General features: G+C 32.3%; 1 protein-coding gene across 1 annotated transcript; it reads right to left on the bottom strand.

Moving 5' to 3' along the window:
* Window positions 1–2,420: 2,420 nt before the first annotated feature.
* LOC131635600 (probable cyclic nucleotide-gated ion channel 20, chloroplastic) lies at window positions 2,421–12,569 on the bottom strand. The gene is given in 5 exon segments (XM_058906232.1): window positions 2,421–2,693; window positions 11,546–11,644; window positions 11,750–11,941; window positions 12,116–12,271; window positions 12,273–12,569. Coding segments are annotated over 5 exon segments (1,017 nt in total).
* Between the last annotated feature and the right edge of the window lie 5,773 nt (window positions 12,570–18,342).

Raw genomic sequence — 18,342 nt, 5'->3', positions numbered from 1 at the left:
TTTCAAACCCTTTTTCATTTTCCAAAAACAACGAAATAGGTTAATTAAAACCTTGCTACAACATCAAAGTCCTCAAAATTATCAGTGAAACACTCAAACATTGATGAGTTCAATTAGTAAACTTTTATTTGTGATCCTTGGAGATTTCATAGCTCATTCAAATTGAATGAATTAGGTCCTTGCAGATGCTTGAAGAGCCATAAAAATATATGACATCAAATTTAAGTGTTGGAGAACATCCGCCACCGTCCCACTCTGAGAAAGATGTCGTCTTTGCTGAAAATAGAAGAAAACACATGATTATAGTGTCATATAAAATGCCGCCACCGCCATCTCGACGTGCATGACAAATAAGAGGAGACAAATAAGAGGATCGCATTGTCAACACCAACGTCAAAAGATAAGTGAATTTCATGTATTGCAGTATTTGATCGAAATTTTATTTCAAAACATGTTTGAATGCAATATAAGTTAAGACATTCTTTCTTGCAAAGTAATTGAAATAAAATTCACATTGTGTCCATTACTGCATACTTGTTGTGTTTTGTTGTAGTAGCCATTCAAAAGCTGTATCTGATGCGCCATGACCATAACCGGACGGAATGTTCACTTTCCGAATCAGAGTCTTGTTGCAATGGTTGGAGTCCTTGGATTTGAGATGTGGAATCAGCTGCTTGCAAATACAAGGTAAGGCTATCTTCAATAGATTTGCTGCATCTGCAATTTTGGTTCAATTCTACCATTACATCATATGATTTGTATCTTTTACCAACATTTTTAGCTTTTCTCACTCTGTATTTGTGTTAGAGTTTTTGTCCCCAACTCTTGGTAGAAATATACTTTAGGCGGGTTAATACTTCAGTGGAAAACTTTTTGGTTATCCTACTTGTTTTATGTTTTAACTGTGACTCCATGGCTTGTCCATGTGAACATCACGACATATATTGGGTTTGGGTAAAATTCTCGGTATTGGTAAAGATATATAAAGATTCATCATGGGTTCTTTCCTTTTTCTTTAGTTCAACCAATAACTAACAATGGAGCATTAATTCCTTTACCTTAGTTTATCCTTCTCTATTTCTGTCCCACAATTTATGGTAAGATGCAGTTGAATAAGTATTCATTAAATACTCTTCGGCCATATTCTCAACAGTCGCACTAACTCCAAACATCTTATATATGCAACTTAAACAAATCAATTTCATACTTAGGAATAGAAGTATCGACAAAAGAGAATGGTGATTTCCATGCAGGTCAATGCATAGCGCAGTTGTAAGCAAATTCGTTCTGGGGCAAAACTAAATTCTACGGTTTTATCCACTTGTTTGAGGATGAGCCGTAGAACTTCTGTTCAGCAAAGTTCCAAGCAATCTCCAAAGAGTAATTCAGAAAGGACTGAGAAAATGGGTGTCCCTATCTAATGTAATTGACTTAGGAACCCCGTGAAGACGCAAAACCTCTTTAAAAAACAGTTTGGCTATGTTGGAAACATCAGCAGTCTTCTTAAAAGTAATGAAATGAGTTATTTTGGAGATTTTGTCTGCTACAACGAACACATAACTCACACCTTGTTGTATACGAGGCAACCCCAACACAAAATCCATGGCTATATCTTGCCAAATATATTTAGGAATAGATAAAGACATATAAAGACTAGTATTTTGAGACAGACCCTTCGAGAAACATGACAAGTAGAACACCTCGTGACTATAGTACCAGCATTCATCCTCAAGTTTGACTAATAATATCTCTCCTCTAGTTTACCATTGGTCTTGGCTCTACCCAAGTGAGCACTAAGACTACCACCATGCATGTCTCGAATTAGCTTAACTATAAAAGATGAGCAAGGAACGCATAGTCAATCCCCTTTAAAAGACACTCATATCAAATATGAAAATCTGCGCAAGGATGTTTTTCACTACACGTGGCCCATAACTCCTTGAACTCAACATCACTTTCTTACAACTCGTTCAGGAACTTAAAACCTAATATCACATGCGTTAAGGTAATTAACAAGGAGGCCCTTCTACTCAATGCATCTATTACCTTGTTAAGAGCCCCCGACTTATACTAAAATATTAAAGGAAATTTCTGCAGAAATCACACCCACCGAGCATGCATCTTGTTTATCACCTTATGGTTAATAAATGGCGGCTATTTAACAACATTGCTTGGACAATGGCGGCTATTTAACAACATTGTTTGGACAATACATTATATACTTCGTTATTAATTCCATAACAAATTGCATAATGTATTACACTATATTTTAGTTTTCAACTTAGTTTAGCTGGAATCAATTTTATTTTATTCAACACACAACCAAAAAGCATTTCTAAATCAATTTTAAGCCTCTAGGATCAATTTCGATTAATTAAAAATGGAAACAAACATATAGAATATGAATTGAAATATACACATCAAGCAACATTTAGTATATTCAAACAAAAAGATTGAATCACGGTACATAAAGCACCACCGCTAACCCTAACATTCTCTGTTTCAACAATGTCTCCTCCATCTTTTTTAAGTTCCTTCACACTCTTCAGTTCCATTTCAACTGACATTTTTTCAGTCCTCGGAAAATTAACTTTCTCGTTCAAAAGTCCAATTTCTCTATTCTTTTCTTTAATTTCTTTCTTCAACCTTGTTTCCATAGCAATTAGGGTTTCTTCAACTCGATCGAAATCACTCTGAAGAAACAAGTCTCTATACTCGAAAATAAGCTCGAAGATACTCATAGTAATGGTTGATTTGGATGTGCCAAGTCTGAGAGAAAGCGAAAATAACATTGATATTTGATCGAAATATTATTTAAAAACATGCATGAATGTAATATAAGTTAAGACAACATTTCTTGCAAATTGAAATAAAATTCAAATTATGTCCCTCACCACATAGTTGTCGTGTTTTCTTGTAGTAGCCATTCGAAAGGATCAACACGCTTAAATTTCTTCTGAAGCAGTATTTGGTGACCATAACTCGATGAAACGTTAACTTTTCGAATCAGAACCGATTACCATTATTATAATCAACAACGTTCATACTTCATTGATCTTACAATCAACAGCGTTCAAAGTACCCCGACGAAGTAGATATTCGATGATAGTAAGGCCAAGATGAATGATTCCATTGGATGAAGTTACTATGCAAGAAAAAATGTCTTAACTTATATGGCATTCATGCATGTTTTGAAAAAAAATCAAATATTGCGGTACGCGAAGTAAATATCGATGTTATTTTTGCTTTCTCTCAGACCTGACACACCCAAATCAAGTACTACTATGAGTATCTCCGAGTTTATTTACAAGTTGAGAGACTCGTTTCTTCAGAGTGATTTCGATCGAGTTAAAGAAATCATAACTGTTATTGAAATGAGTTTGAAGAAAGAAATTGAAGAAAAGAATGGAGAAATTGGACTTTTAAACAAGAAAGTTAATTTTCTGAAGACTCAAAAAATGTCGGTTGAAATGGAACTGAAGAGGGTGAAAGAACTTAAAAAAAGATGGAGGATACATTACTGAAACGGAGAATATTAGGGTTAACGGTGGTGCTTTAAGTATCTTGATTCTTTCTTCTTCTTTGCATATACTGAATGTTGCTTCCCGTGTATATTTCAATTCATATTTTGTATGCTTGATTCCATTCTGAATCAACCGAAATTGATCAGAGACTTAAAATTGATTTTAAAATGCTTGTTGGTTGTTAAGTATTATTGATTTTGAAATGCATGATGGATGTGTGTTTACTAAAATAAAAGATTTTTTCTTTACCCACCTCCCTATGGGGGTCACCCCCAGCGAAAAACCCATTTTACCCCGCTTCGGAAATGCATTTCCGAAATATTTTTTTTTTCAAAATTTTTCCAGACTTCGCAAGTGAATTTCCGAAAAAATCTCAAAAATTGGGATTTTGACTAATTCGGAGATGCATCTCCGAAACAAAAAAACAAATTTTAAAAAATCCCAAAAATTAATTTTAGGATATTAATTAATTCACATATCATAAATTTGATATAATTTATGAGTAATAAATAATAATAATTATATATTTTGATATAATTTATGAGTTATGAATAATAGTTATTATATATTTCTATCCTAATTCAAATTTTAAAATTTAAAATAATTTTAATTAAAAAAATTAAAATAATTTCACTTACAAAATAAGTTATAATTGCTTATTTATATATTTATAATAATTGTTAATCTTTATAAAAAAATAACATATTCTTATTTTAAAACAAAACTCACGTTTTTATTTTCTTTTAAAAAAATCATATTCAATTAATTAAAGTAAATAATAAAATTGTTTCAATTTTAAATAGAATAAAAAATAATGCTCAAAATGTGCATAAATAATGAATAATAAGCACACAAATATTTAAAAATAAAAAATATATATAATATTTTTTAAAATGTTTAAAAATGATTACAAAATATTATCAATTTCATTGTTCACTTTATATAATATTTTTCGATTAATCATTAATCCTTGTTTGTTTTTATATTTACTGTTTATATAGTTTTTATATTTTAACGCACTATTAAAAAATATAACAATTTTTATAGTGTATATAAAGTATATATAATATAAGTTTATTTAAATAAAAATAACAAAATTTGATTGAAGGTCAGGATTTTTTTTATTTCAATATAACGTTTATTATTTATTAATATTAAAAAACTCATAATCTGAAAATTAAAAATTAAAATAAGTTTGTAGAATATAATTTTTCTTAATTATCAAAGTTGTCATTTGTTTAAAATTGAGATAAACCATTATTTAATAAAAAATAACATTCCCTACAAATAAATATTAAAAATCACGTATTTTTAAGAAAAATTAATATAAAGTACGTGATTATTATTATTATTATTAATTATAATACATTATTTTTATTATTTATTAAGAAAAAAATGTGATTTTTTAATTAAAAAAACGTGTATTCATTATTTGAAACAAATTTCACAATTATTTAAAATACAATTATATTTTTTTTTTCACTATAAAATTATTATGCTAATTATTATTTAGTTTTTGTATATTTTTTATAGACACTTTGTGAATTTGTATATATTATATTTAAAAATGAAACAACTTTATTATTTATATTAAGTGAATTCAATATGATTAAATTTAAATAAAATTAAAAAAAAATTCAAAAATATTTAGCATTATTATTTTTTTTATATGAAATATAATTAGATAGTTATATAAATATGTGAAAAATCTATTTTATGTATGAGAATAGAGAATTATGATTTATTAGAGAGAGAAAATTATTTTAAGTAAGAATTTTGAGAAAATTATTTTAAGTAAGAATCTTGATTTATATAAGTTAATAAAATAATTTTTAACTTTAAAATTGTTTAGGATATTTTGATTCACCTTAATTTTATTGATTTACCTTCATTTTATTGATTTACTTTCATTTTATACCTATTAATTGTATTGATTCACCTTGATTTTAATTTTTTAATAATTATTGAATTATTTCGGAACTGTATATCCGAAACATTCCAAGACCAATAACACCTCTCTCGGTGTTTTCGGAAATGCATCTCCGAAAACTCAAAAAAGGGGTGTTTTCGGAAATGCATCTCCGAAAACACCTTTTTTTTTCTTGTTTTCGGAAGTGCACTTCCGAAATCACCATTTTTTTCAGAAAAAAAGTGATTTCGGAGTTGCATTTCCGAAATATGGGAGCATTCTGAGAATTTCGCCAGGGGTGGCCAAGAAGGTTAGGAGGTCTGTTAAGAAATTTCCAAATAAAATTGATTCAAGCTAAGAAGAGTTGAAAAACAAAATTTAGTGTAATACATCATGCACTTTGTTATGGAATTGATAAAATTGTTCAATAAAATATTATTCTCTTACATTTTATTTGCCATAAAATTAAATCAAATTCATAATTCTATTAATAATTATATATAGCAACACAAAATCTCTCAAAATCTCAGTCAAATACTATTTTAAAACTCCATCGAGCTGGTCAAATTTGAAACCTTCAAAATCTGTCAGACAAATAATATCCAGCTTGCATAATTAATTAAACAGATTCAAATACTATTTTAAAACATAAATAATATCCACGTGAACAAATATATTAAGTTAACTTTGTCAAATGTAACCAATGTCTCCGCATCTTTCACGTAAACCGGTTGTAGTGCTGCGCCATTAGACTGTCTATTCTGGTATCTATTGAGTGTTGAAGCCAAATCTCACTTTCTTTTTTAATTTTTTATTTCTTTCAAACCCTTTTTCATTTTCGAAAAACAATGAAATAGGTCCTTGCAGATGCTTCAAGAGCCATAATAATATATGACATCACGTTTAAGTGTTGGAGAACATCCGACTGAACCCACCATCTGAAGATTCCGGCTAGCGCCAAATTCGCTCGACTCAGAGAAAGATGCCGCCTTTGCTGAAAATAGAAGAAAAGACATGATTGCAGTGTATATAAGAAGTCTCCACCGCCATCTCGACGAGCCTCCCCACCCTATGCAGAATCGACCACGACAAATAAGAGGATGGCATTGTTGACACCAAAATCAAAAGATAAGTCAATTTCACGTACGGTAGTATTTGATTAAAAATTTTATTTCAAAACATGCTTGAATGCAATATAAGTTAAGACACTATTTCTTGCAAAGTAATTGAAAAAGTCTCACGATCGTTTAATTTATGAATGAAGAGAAAGTCTTACGATCGTTTAATTTGTGAATGAAGATGACTCATTCACCTATCATCCAACATGCTGAGGACTCATATCAACCCAACCATGACTCACAAGAGAGGGAGTTGCCACATATCAACCTAAAACCTTAAGGTGTTAGGTAAATGGATCATCTCTTTTATAAATTCAACAATCCACATATTAATAGATAATGTCGGACTTTAACCACTCGCACTTGCACCCAACATATCCTTCTAGGTTTCTTTCTGTCATACCATTTATGATAAGATGCAGTTGAATAAGTATTCATTAATACTCCTCTGCCATATTCTCAACCGTTGCACTAACTCCAGCACCTTAGGCAACTTAACCAAATCAACCAAATGCTTAGGAATAAAAGTATAGACCATAAAGAATGGTGGTTTCCCTGTAGCTGAAGCACAGGGCTGTTGTAAGCAAAATTGACCTGGGGCAAAACTAAATCTCAGTGTTTCGGCTTGTCACCACAAACACTCTGAATCTTATTCCTCAAAGTTGTGTTGGTTACCTTAATTTGTCCTAACAATTTCTAAAAAGTAATCCATAGATGACCGACAAATTTGGTGTCTCTGTTTGATGTAATTGACTTAGGAAATCTGTCAAAACGCACGATTTCCCTGAAAAATAGTTTGGCTATGTTAGACGCATCCACATTCTTCTTACAAGCAATAAAATGGATCATATTAGAGAAGATGTCTACTACAACGAACGTAAAATCTACACCTCGTTGTGTACGAGACAAGCCCAACACAAAATCCATGGCTATACCTTGCCAAATATATTCAGGAATAGTTAAAGGATAATAAAGACCATAATTTTAAGGCTGGCCCTTAGAAACATGACAAGTAAAACACCTCATGACGATAGTACCACCGTCCCTCCTCAAGTGTGACCAATAATATCTCTCCACCAAACTAGAAATGGTCTTGTCTCTACCTAGATGAGCACAAAGACTACCACCATGCCGTCTCTCTTAAAGAGGAGCAAAGAGTACATAGTCAACCTCCTTTAAAAAGATAGGCATCTCGAATATGAATATATGCATAAAGGTGTTTTTCACTACACTTGGCCCATAACTCCTTGAACTCAACATCACTTTCATACAACTCTTTCAGGGACTTAAAATCTATTATCTCATGTGCTAAGGTGATTAGCAAGGAAGTCCTCCTACTTAATGCATTTGCTATCTTGTTAAGAGCCCTCGACTTATGCAGAATAATAAAAGGAAACTTCTACAAAAAAACTCACCCATCAAGTGAGCATCTTGTTTATCGCCATCTGACTATGAAGAAACTTCAAAACTTGATGGTTAGTGAATAGAATGAACTCTTTTAAAACCAAATAATGTTCCCACTAGCGTAGAACTCTAAAGACATCTCTCTTGTAAATCCAACATTTTTGTCTCAACTCAATGTGTTTGAGACTCATATCTCTTATAAATCTCAACCCAATGAATTTTTTTGTCTCATAACAAACATCAGGGCAATTATTCAAATAATATAAAAGCATATCCATTTATTTTTTCACCATCATCTCGAGGAAACAATATTTCCTTGTAAATCTCCTTTCAAGATCAAAGGTAAGAATCACATTTTGATTAGAACTAACACCTCTTTTTCAACTATTCAATTAAGAGTGCTACTAACAAATTTCCTTAACAAACTTAAGGGGCCTAAATAACGCAAAGGAAAAATTATGAATGATTTTCCAAGAATCTTCACCAGAAGTATATATTTTTGTCAAAAATTTATTAGAAAGATCCTTATTCAGTGAAACTACTACTACCTTGTACTTGTTATTAACTTGATCATAACCAAATCCATATTGCATGACCATCCATTCAAGGGAAACATCTTCCAGATATTTGTTGGATTTGAACCTAATAGAATGGTTCCACAGTCTGACACTATGTAGTTATCTATTATAATGACACAACAACTCATAGCATGAACCAATAATCCAATATTGTTGCTTCATCGTGTCGCTGAAGTTAAAAGCAAGTAATAGATTTTGGAATAATGGCTTTAAAGGGTAATAAAAGATTTAATAGTATTCACCCAAATGAGAAAGAACAATTGTTGGTGGGTTATTCGGCGGAAGAAGATGGCGCTTTACAAATTAAGGATCTTAGATTAAAATTTTCCATGATTTGCAAATGCATTTGAATTGATTGAGGGATCTTACCATAAATATAAAGAAATGCCTTTGCAAATTATCGAAAATTTTAATTTTGGATCCTCAATTTAAAAAACTCCATCTTTGAATCTCAAACGCTGAACTAAGCTTAACCCATAAACCATTGTGTTTTTTATCATTTAAGTGAATCCTACAAAATCTCATATTACCCTTTAAAGCATTTATTACAAAACCTATTACATTTTGTTAGCTTCAGTAACACAATGAAGCAACAACATTGCATTTTTGATTCATGCAATGGGTTATCGTGTCGGTATGATAAACATTAACATTATGTTAGACTGTGTAACCCTTCTATCAAGTTTAAATCCAAAAAATCTCCAAAAGTTGTTTCCCTTGATCGGATGATCATAAAATATGGATTTGTTAATGATTAAATTAATGACAAGTAGATAGTGCTACTAGCTGTACAGAATAAGGATTATTCTAGTCAATCTTTGACAAAAATATATACCTATGGTGAAGATTCTTGGAAAACAATTCATAATATCTCCTTTGCGCACATTAGGACCTTTAGTTTATTAGAAAATTTGTGATTGACACTCTTAATTGGATAGCTGTAAGAAAGAGGTGTAAGAAGGATACTTACAAGAAAATATTGCCACTTCGAGATGATGGCGACAAAGTGAATGGCCATACTCTCTTTGGTTTGAATAATTTCTTTGGTGTTAGTTATGAGACTAACAAAACTCATAGGGTTGCACGGTTGATGATAATGTATGAAGTTGTCGAGCCATAGACTAAATTCATGATCATCCCTCTTGAGAAGTTCAACAAGCGAGCTCCTTTTGTTATTCTCGTTGTTTTTTTGGAAAGTAGTCTTGGGACCAAATAGTCTCTTTTTCTACCTAATTTATTCTTTTGGGTGGAGTTGATATGGTTTTTTTGGGTTGGTCTGCTATTGTTGTTGTGATGATATGTGTGTATGTCTGGTGTATTTTTATTTGGGTTAGACACATTTGTTCGTATGAGTTATGTGCAGGTGGAGTAGATTAAAATAGTTTTAATTTTTGTTTTTGCATGAAGGAATCACCATTCTATTGGAATGTTTATTGTCATTTTCGGTATTTGTTTCCTTGCTTGTTGGTGCAGTCATATACTGCATGTTCCTAATGTATATTCTATGTTCTCTATGACCCTAAAATGAACTCATTAAAGATCTTACTCTTATTTTTTTTAAGAAGATTTAAAAAATTTGTTGATAAAACTAAAGTTGTTGACCATATAATTCAAGTGAAGGTAGTTAGTTATTTTTCTTCTTTTCGGTTAAATTACTTTTAAAATTTGAATAATATATTTTACTACTGTGTTTGTTTACAAAAAATAATGAATTTATTGTCCAAATTGATCAAAGTTTCACAATTTTTGTTCATCATAACTTATGATTGTGTTGTTGGCTTGTTGCATTTTTTACTAGCATTTAATTTGTACATAGACACCCTTAAGGTATGCATTGCTTAAAAATTTATGTCATCAAGTTGAAGTGTTGGAAAAATTTATGGATAGAAACATAGATCATATTGTGTTTGACAGCCTGAGTTGGCATTTGGCCTGTGAAAAAACTTGCAGATCATAAATATTATGTTTTATGATTTATCCATTAATATGTGTTTTATGATCTCCAGGCTTTTGATCTCCAAGAGCGCGACATTAAAATATATCTTATGATTCGCAAGTTTGATTGTCTGTGTGTTATAGTAAATTATTTTTGATCTACAAGTCTTTCCACAAGCATATCTGCTAACAATCCTGCCTTGTAGATTGAGTGTTGAAGCCAAATTTCACCATATTTTCATATCTATCTACTCTATTTTATTCTATCAGCTATTTTTTATTATTATTAATAACCATAGATTAATCCTGTTTAAGATCAACATGATCATCTCTATTATTCAAGAAAAAAGATTTTTTTCAAGTAGAAGTTCACGAGATCAAAAGTATTTATGTGCATGGATCAAACAGCATGGAGAGATAGGAGGTAGTATACCTGAGGAAGAGGTAATACAATAAATAAGTTGAAGGAAAATCAAAAGACAAACCATTAGAGACATCTATATTTAAATGGTCTATCACATGGTTTTAAATTGCGGTTGCGGCTGCGGATGCGGTTGCGGCTATTGCGGGTGTTGCGATGTGGAATGCGGTCGTTGCGGTGTGAATTCATATTTATGAATATAAAATATGATATTTTATTATTTATTTTCGATTTCACATATCTTCGATTTCCACTCTAAATTTTCATATATATCTCATTAATAATTTGTCACCCTTTTGAATATAACTAATCCTTTTAAAATATATCTTAAATTTACGATATAATTAAAAAAGAAGGTAGACCAAATAATTTTTGCGAGCACTGCATAATCTCTTGCAGCTTGATGCGGTCTGATGCGGCTTGATGCGGCCAATGCGGTGTTATGATGCGGCCGATGCGGTGTTATGATGCGGTTTTTATTGTGATTTGCAATCACACCGCAATTGCGGGCTGATGCGGATGCGGACACTACCGCAACCGCAATATTGCGGCCGCATCAGGTGATGCGGTCCGCAATTTAAAACCATGGTCTATCATTCTATGAATAGATTGATTAACACAAGTTAAATCTAAAACGGTGATTACAGAGAAATTACCTGGAGAAGAATGTTCAAGAAATACACAACATCGGTAATGCTTCTAAGTAAAACAAGTATTTTTGCCAATTTCCAGTTGATAACAATATTTAAAAAATGCTACAGAAAGTGAATAAGAAAAAGTGATTTTTTTTAAGCAAGGAAAAAAGTAAAGTAAATGAAGTGAGAATATTTCATAGTTAAATAACAGAAAAAGAATCATACCTTATCCACATAGATTGAGAAGAAAAATAATGAATCAACAAAAATTGCAACCAGGCAAGATATAGCCAAAAACTTGTTCCATTGTTGTACAACTTTATTGTGAGGGTTCATAACAACAGGAATACATGAAAAGCAAAAAGAAAGAAGTTTTCTTCTGAAACCTCTGGCATCACCATAAAGGGAGTTGTGGAACTGCAAACATTCAAAATATTAACAAAAGTATGATTGATTATGTGAAATTAATAGTAAGTGATTTGTATAGAAGGAAATTAATAAGGTAACAAGAACTTCGAGTATACTAATAGGGTAAGTTTGCACAAGAAGTTACAAAAAATTAATAGTCTATTATTTTAGGAAGAAAGATACCTTGGGATCAAATATAGCAGATGCACCACTTGGTTTTCTTTGCTGAGAAACTTTGATGTAAGTTGGGCAACTAGTGCAATAAAGATACCTCAACAAGTGTTCATTTTTTCGGTCATAGTCATTACCCCTACGATTTTCATATGTCCTCTCCTACTGTGTTTCGTGCCACTACTAAACTATTCTGAAAAGGATTTCCAGTAGTTGCAGAAGTAGCATGCAGTGGACCACTCATTTGGCCATTCGGAGTTCTTTTCACGGTACGAAGCGGACCAGTATGTCCGACAAGATTCGGCTGTCTGTCATATGGATGATCCAAAGAAACCATAGGAATAGACATCGAGGCACTTCGTGTCCTCAATACGTTTCTTCGAAAAGAAGAAACCTCAGGTTCATCAGACCGTTCTGTACGTGCTATCGACAGAATCGGAACTTCGTTGTTATTGAAATCGTTCATGTTGCCTTAATGATTCTGAAAACAATAAAAAATCATCAAAACATTTGTCCATGTACCATATCAGCAATTTTAAAATGAAGCAGTTTAATTCAACTTGTAACTCTAAAAGGGGAAATATAAATCATACAACAGTATATAACCAAGTGACTTGTAAGCAAGGTTGAAAATTTCAGGAAAAGTTAGTTGGGTAATTTTAACAAACACATTTATGCGTCTACATGAATTTCCAAACAAAAAAGCAACAATAATGAAGAAACACAGTAGAGAAAGCAAAGTCAGAGAGAGAGTGAAGAGTAAGACCTGATTGAAGAAGAAAACCCCAAAAATTAGTTTGCAGTAATTCAAGATAAAGCATGCATTTTTGGGGGATTGGTGATAATTGAGCTGAAAATAAGAGAAAATGAAGTGCGAGTATTTGGGAAGGTGAAGAAGACTTTGACAAGTCAATTCGTAAGGAAGTTGAAGTCATTGGTGCTTAAAAGTGCGCTTTGTCATGGACATACAGATACACTTTTTTTGAGAGCATTGACGAGGATTCTTTATCATTTTCTATCAATTTTAAAAATTTTGGATTTTTTTTTGTCACATGGTAAATGTAAATTTTGTTGATTTAAGTCTCTTCTTTGATTTTGATATGTTTTTTCAGGTTTGATTATAGAAAAAATGTTAACGAACAACATAGATATAGACATGGTCAAGTGAACCAACATGTTTCAATATGTAGAAAAAAGCTCGACTATCACCACCTGCATTTGGAGAATTGTCGCGTACTGTTGATCCCAGTGGCGGAGCCAGAAAAATTATAAAGCCTGGGCAAAAATTTAAAGATCGCAAATCTATATTGTATATAATATATAAATAGTCATCAATCAAAATAAAAGAGACTAGTCATTTTGTCAACAAAAATATAGTTTAAAGTAAAAGAGATAAACATAGACTCTGTTTGATAAAACTAACTGGTAGCTGGTAGCTGATAATTGATAGCTGATAAGCTAACATGAGTATTTGTTTGTTAAAATAATAAGGTGTAAATGAAAAAAAATATCCCAAGATAAAATCTATAAGCTCAAAAACTACTTTAAATAGCTTTTGAAAAAAAAGCTAAAAGCTAGTAAAAAAGTTACAAGCTAAAAGCTAAAATAGCATTATCAAACATAACTTTTTTAGTAATTTGAGCTGAAAAGGTAAAAAAAAAATTTTAGTCTTACCAAACAGACTCATAATCTTACAATATCGGGTTAAATAAAATTATAAAGCAAGTGTCATTTCCAAGACTTCTTTGTGGTGAATGTTCGAATAATATCAATATCATCAAGTGACTTAAATATCTCCCACTCGATGTAATCAAAATAAAACAGTATTATATACCAATTTAATAATAAATTGAATAACTTAAATAATCAAATCAAAACATATATTATTAATTTTTAAAAAAATATTTAAAACCATTACATTAATTTTCAGAAAATAAAGTTTCCGTTGATATTTGTTTTATAGTACATAGAAACATTACATTAGTTTTAAATTTCATTCTTTTAATTATTTTAATTATGTGGTCATTTATTTATTTAATTATAAGAAGTAACTAGTACTCTAATAAGTTGAAAAAGGCCATTAGTATTGAAAAACAAAAACTTGCAGAATTAAAGTGTTACCCACGTTTAAGCATTGCATTTGTTGGGAAAACATAATTCCACGTGGAGCCCGGGCATAGGCCCACCCTCACCGTACGGTGGATCCGCCACTGGTTGCTCCTCTTCATGTTGATCTTTATCCTACAATTAAACCTGATGATATCGTAGCTGATAGTTTTTCGGGAGGTCCTGAAGACATTTCACTACTTCCTCTATATGTACACGCCACGTTGCAGTTCACATGTGGAATGGAAAGTTCACATGTGGAATGGAAAGGTAACATAAATGTTTAATGTTTAATTACTCTTTTAAACATTTGTTTTATACTAATTGAACTGTTTCACGTTGATGTATTTATTTTTGTAGTATTATGACACATTGAAATATATAAACCATGGTAGGAATATATCACAGATGTCGCTACCTAATTAACCATGATTTTAGGAAGTCTTCGAGATATCTGGTCTTAAGGACTTCAGTAGGACTGGATATGGTTACATTGACTAGGTTTGTTGACGCATTTGTTGAGAGATGATACGCCAGTACGTCCTCATTTCATTTTATAATCGATGAAATGACTATCACATTTGATGATATGTCATGCCTTTTACATCTTTCGATCACAGGATGATTATTGGATCACTCTAAAATTAGTAGACCTGAGGCCATCGACCTGATGGTCACACAATTAGGGGTTGATTCGGATAAAGTCTGTGGGGAGATGGAAGATACCAGAAGATGTCATGTGAGATTCTCATTCCTATTAGAAAATTATATTAACCCCCTGAATGCGGTTGTGGATGTTATGGGTGATGAGGCACATGTTGCTTATCATAGAGTATGTACAATGAGGACATACTTCCTTATCTTAGTTGGCACAGACATTTTTGTGGACAAAAATGTGATCTATGTCAGTGTTGTCTATATTAAATACTTCACGGACTTGGAGAGGATTCGCGAGTACAATTAGAAGCATCTTATTTGGTTCACCTTTACTCCAAGTTAGATGATGGTAATTTATAGAATATGGGACATATGATAAGAATGAGCTGATTATTTCATGTAATTTATTTACAGCCTTATTAATACTAATTTCACAACACTTGTGTTGCACACTTACTAATATTTCATCAGAACCATTTCAAGCATGAATCCTCCATCATTTTCTAGTTATTGCTGGTTAGGAGTGTGTTAACGACTACTTGAAGTATATTCCATGTGTGTGCTCAATTATCACAATGTGGGGTAATCTGACTACTGAGCAGAGCCATAATGACTTGCTCTTGACCGCATCCTGGGTGATATTTGTTTCACATTGCATAGCAAGCACCGCCAAACACGATCGTTGGAGATGATATCATAGTACTCTATATAGTTTCCTTGTGGATCTTAACTTATGTACACACATCTATATAAGAGGGTATTGCGTTAGTTTGAGTATTTGTAGGTTATACCCATGGACCCTGCAATTGCTGCTTCTGCCAGCGTCCTCCGCAGATAAGTCGATGCGATATTTACACACTACCTTGAGCATATGGTGTCAAGTGTGTGTGTGTGTGTGTGTAAAGCCGAAAAGACATATGATATTTAATTAATCAAAATGTGTTCAATACAATGTGGTATTTCTACCAATAATTGGAAGCTAGCTAGAGATGTGGCCGCCTTCGCTAGGCTATGAGCAACCTCGCTAGCTTGTCTCCTAATAAACTTAACACTTGATTTATTATAATAGGTAGAGTACAAATATCTACAATGCCTAATAATGTTACCAAATTTGGTATATTCTTTTTTGGGAAAAGAAAAGCTATCCACAACAACTTTAGAATCAAATTCAAAATCAACTGGGCCTGTATTGAGTTCATGCACGCAACGAAGAGGCGAAAGTAAGCCAATATCCTCCCCTATGCGAACATCACAAATTGGAGTGATCCATTCGGTTTTTGCCACCACAAAAGCACCATGCTCATTAATGATATAAGCACATAACCCTACTCTAATATGAATAGTAGAAAAAAAGCATCAACATTACATTTGATTCTTCCTATGTTCGACTTGCTCCACTTAACACAAGGTCTTACGTGAGTAGGTTGAGGGTCTTTTTTCTTCATGGCATATTTCAAAGAATGGAGAATGTCAATAGCTCTGTGCATAATCTCCTCATGTTACTCTGTAACATTGTTCCAAATTTTGTTATTTTGTTGTTTCTAGATACTCCATATGGTAGTGACAAAAGGAGCACAGTTGTCATCGGGTGGCTTCTAAATGATATCAAAGAATATTGTAGCAACATCAGATCATCTATCTAATACATCATAGATCACATGCTGAAAAGATGTTCAAATCCAAATACTTCGACTATTAAAACACATGAAAAAAATATGCAGAGAGTCTTGTATATACAATCATCACATTGAGCACAATTAATGGGACAATTAGCACCTTTGTCTTGTAGCCTATTTCTTGTAGGAAAATAATTTCTACATATCCGGAAAATTAGGTTCTTGAATTTTGGTGGTACTTTAATCTTCCAATCAAGGTCCCAATGGCTGGATCATATGAGAAAACTAGTATCAATAAGGTCCTGAATAACCAACCGATAAGAACTCCTTATCGAGTAGTCTCCAGTAATCTCTATGCTCAAAACTTGTCTATCTGCTATGGTCGAATTAAAAAGTGCAGTAATGAAAATTTTTCCAACACTAATTGGATCAAACATAATGTTAACTAGTTGATAATTCCACATCTTCGTATCAATAAAAATAAGGTCAGACACACAAAGATGGTTATGAGTTTGCAATGGAAGAGGTGATGGGATAAGAAAAGAACCATCACTAAGCCACTTTTCATTCCAAGCTGGAATATTCACACCATCTTATATTTACCATTATTTCCTCCTCTCAAAATAAATTTAGTGCTACAAATGCTACATCATATAAAGCATGGGTTATAAACAACTGATGAGGCAATGAGATCTATGTGAGGGAAGTACCAAGCTTCAAAGTGCTGCGATATAAGACTTTGCATATTAGTGAGAATATGCCATCCTTATTTACCACTAAAAGTAGTAATATTTTCAAAACTAATATCTCCGTCAACTTTGTGCATTTCCATTTTATCCCAAGACAACCAATGTATCTCTTTTGAGCTAGTATTTAATTTTTCCCACTAGAATGAATTCATCATTTTTTTTTTCAAAATCATTAATTAGGGAGGAAGGTTGAAGGAAAATAATCATGAAATAGGTGGAGATAGATTGGATCACTGATTTGATGAGGACTTATCTCTCTGCTCACGAAATACATTTATTGCTCCATGAGTTGATCTTTTTCCAGACCTTATCTTTGATAAGTTTGAAAATTGCCTTCTTACTCCTACCAATCATAAAGGGAAACCCCAAATACTTCCCTGTACCAAGAATAAGTTGCACACGATGATTTGTTCTTAATCACCCCTATTTTGCCGCTCCTCTCACCGATTTATTGTTTTCCATTAAAATATCATGGAGAACATCAGCTGAATCAGCTTTTACAACATTAAAGAAAAAAATGACAGAAACTCTGGTACTTTCTCTTCCAAATTTCTCTCAGATCTTCGTGCTTGAAACATATGCTTCAGCTTTGGTCGTTGGAGTAGTATTATCACAACAAGGATATCCCCTAACGTTCTTCAGCAGCAAACTATGCACCCGGTTACAAGCTTTGTCAGTTTACGTGCGTGAAATGTATGCCATCATAGAAGCTGTAAAAAATGGCGTCATTATTTAATAGTTAGTCAATTTCACATATATAATGATCAAAAGAGTTCAAAGAATCTGTTACTTCAACTATTCAAACTTATGAACAGCAAAAGTGGGCAGAAAAACTACAAGGATTTCATTTTGAAATATTTTACAAACTTGGAACACCCAATCAAGTTGCCGACGCCCTGAGCCCCATATAGCCAGAAGAAGAAGCCACCCTTTATCTCCATCACATCCCTCATTCCACTCCATGTATATGCCTTCGATATCAATCTTACAATGACTTAGTGTACCATGCTTTCTGACTATCAATGTTGGTTGAATTCGCAGTAACTCCTTTCTTCATCATCGTCCATTGGGTGTCAGTCATTCTCATGTGATGTTGCTCTTTGACTCCACT

Source organism: Vicia villosa, unplaced genomic scaffold (genome assembly GCF_029867415.1).
Source record: "Vicia villosa cultivar HV-30 ecotype Madison, WI unplaced genomic scaffold, Vvil1.0 ctg.001514F_1_1, whole genome shotgun sequence".
NCBI classification, from domain to species: Eukaryota; Viridiplantae; Streptophyta; class Magnoliopsida; order Fabales; family Fabaceae; genus Vicia; species Vicia villosa.
The sequence above is the reverse complement of the archived record's forward strand: the minus strand, read 5'-3'. Positions and strand labels throughout refer to the sequence as shown.